Source organism: Carya illinoinensis, chromosome 10 (genome assembly GCF_018687715.1).
Source record: "Carya illinoinensis cultivar Pawnee chromosome 10, C.illinoinensisPawnee_v1, whole genome shotgun sequence".
Lineage (NCBI taxonomy): Eukaryota > Viridiplantae > Streptophyta > Magnoliopsida > Fagales > Juglandaceae > Carya > Carya illinoinensis.
The window spans coordinates 12381010-12383473 of record NC_056761.1 but is presented as its reverse complement, the minus strand read 5'-3'; the positions used below and the strand labels follow the sequence as shown (position 1 = coordinate 12383473).

At 37.1% G+C, this 2464-nt stretch overlaps 1 protein-coding gene across 1 annotated transcript; it reads right to left on the bottom strand.

Moving 5' to 3' along the window:
• Positions 1–251: 251 nt before the first annotated feature.
• LOC122280035 (60S ribosomal protein L18a-like) lies at positions 252–2464 on the bottom strand. The gene is made up of 4 exons (XM_043090988.1): positions 2304–2464; positions 1869–1984; positions 1656–1719; positions 252–755 (listed from the first exon to the last, which is right to left on the bottom strand). The coding sequence occupies exons 1-4, from the start codon at positions 2316–2318 to the stop codon at positions 414–416; spliced, it is 537 nt and encodes a 178-aa protein (XP_042946922.1). The 5' UTR covers positions 2319–2464; the 3' UTR covers positions 252–413.

Sequence of the window (2464 nt, the reverse complement as noted above, 5' to 3'; positions counted from 1 at the left end):
AGTTGGGCATGCCTCCTACATCAACCAGTAACCACTGGCAAGATCTTTGGTCCGGCACATGATGCAATAAGAAAGGTCCAACCGTTGCAATTGAACATGTAGAATCATTCTTCCCGTATAACCATCCAAATACATTGACTAAGTTGTAAAACGAGAACATCACAAACACGGCCAGATCATTGATGTTGGTGGCCCAAAAAGAAAAAACTATCGATCTCATTGAAAATTATATAGAAAATTGCAACAAGGAATTTGATTAACTCAAAAATACTTTAAAATATTTTAGTTCGTCAAGATTCTCAAATAAAACGATACCCAAAAAGAAACAATAGATCACGGGAAGGTTTCTATCAAAATGATTCAGAAAGGGACACCAGTCTAACCCTTCAGGGCTCATTCCTCAAATGACCAAACTACATAAACAAGTTAGGCCTTTTTGCCTTGTATGTGGTCTTCAGCTTCCTGCTTGGCGGCCTGACCTTCTTAAACACCAAGGGGAACTTGATTTTAGAGTTGTGGAATTGCTTGGTACTCTCCCTCTTGCAGAGTTTTGCCGGTACAGTGGCTGTCTTGATAATTTGGATGCAAGGAAACCTGACTCTGTGTCTAGAAGCCATCTCATTGTACATCTGTTCCACAGCGCCATTTAGGGTGGTGTCACGGTATTCCTTGTACATATTGTGATAACCTGTTCGGCTTTGATACCTCAACCAAATCCCGTAGTTCTTGATCTTGGTAGGGTTCTTTTCAAAGATCTGCATAATTCCAATCATATAGAGTTATAGTAAGAAATGCAAAGGATAATCAAAATCTAAAATAGACTAAGCACCCACAATTTCAACCAACAAACAGATATTCATTATTTTATCATATGAATTGGAAACACTAAATCATTCATTTCATGCTTTTCCTCCACAAATGCAAAAAATAAAAAATAAAAATAAAAAAACGGATAACAAAAGTAGGCAAGAAATTATTACCTATATAAAGAATGAAGATGCCAATTGTTGAAATCCAGATCAAACGATGCAAATACAGAAATTTAAAGCTTCACACTGAAATCACGTGCAAGAGCAGCAAACCACGTACTCTTAATTCAATAAATTTATGTAAAGAAAATCTCATACTAGAGATAGGGTGCAAAACCCTAAAGTTAAACTTCAAGTGAAATTATACCCCACACAAATTGTGCTTCAACCAAGTTTGAGACCTTATTCTTCAAGACTTTCTATTCTAGGATCCATACTTTAGACCAAACTAATCAAGGACCTCCGTCACCATCTCCATCAATTTTCTAACCGTAAATCATAAATTCCGGTCATAACAGCCAATTTCTATAGTTTCTTTCACTACCTAGGAGCCACTGACATACAGACATAATTTTTTGCTTCAGGCATACAAACACATAACAATGTAATAATAATCACACCTACAAAGTAATAGTGGCAGGAAAAACAAACATCGAATCACCAAATTAATAAATTACAGCTAACACGTACCATTGTTACTAAAGAAAAAGCAATGCGAACCATACTCAATTTTATGTATGATAAACATTGCAAATCATAAGCCGAAAGAAAAATTGCTGGTTCATCAGAATGCAGAGTTCTAAAACCACAACAACCCAGAACATCATCCGATAACGCACAATATACCTCATTGATCGCAAGCATTTGCCCATTGCTTTTCTTGACCTTCTTCAATTTCCTCAGAAAATACCTGATCCAGACCCACCAAACAATTATATATCAATTTTAATCAAACAACTAATAAAATTTTTATTTTTATTTTTTATAAGTTAATAAAAAATATAGATATCCACTAAAACCAAAATCGACCAGAACCACAGCTTTGCACCAATCACTCACCAGAACTTGGACTTGGCGCGAACTTCGTTTGTGGCCCAGAGTTTCATTCGGTAGATCTTTGGGTGCTCATCGGCTTCAGTTGGCAGAGCCCTCCCAACAACTTGATACTGGTGAAACTGCAAACCCAAAGAAAAACATACTCAGCAGAAGCTCACAAGACAATAACACTCACAAGCCGTCCCCCATAAAAACCACACCGTTTTGTTTCAGAGAAAATGAGAATTCGCAATCTTTTAATGTGTTATTTGGTTTCAACGAAATAAAAAGGCCAAATGAAGCTAAGAGGTTCACAGCTTCCGTTATTAGATTATCTCGGGAACCAAACAGAGGATAAAAATAAAACTGTTTAATAACCGCGAAAAAGAGAGACGGCTTCAATAAAAACCCAAAGTAGAGCTTTTGTAAGAGATCTGAGATTCGGATTCCCAGGCTTACCCTAAAATTAACCATTTCCGACAAGCTGAGATCTCCGAAGCACCTCGTCTGGCTCAGCCTCTCCCTCTCTCTCTCTGTGGAAGAATCCGAGAGGCAGGGTTCTTTGGACAATATATATGAGCCGGACTTAGAGATGAAAAACCCTAATTTGTAGAGAAATT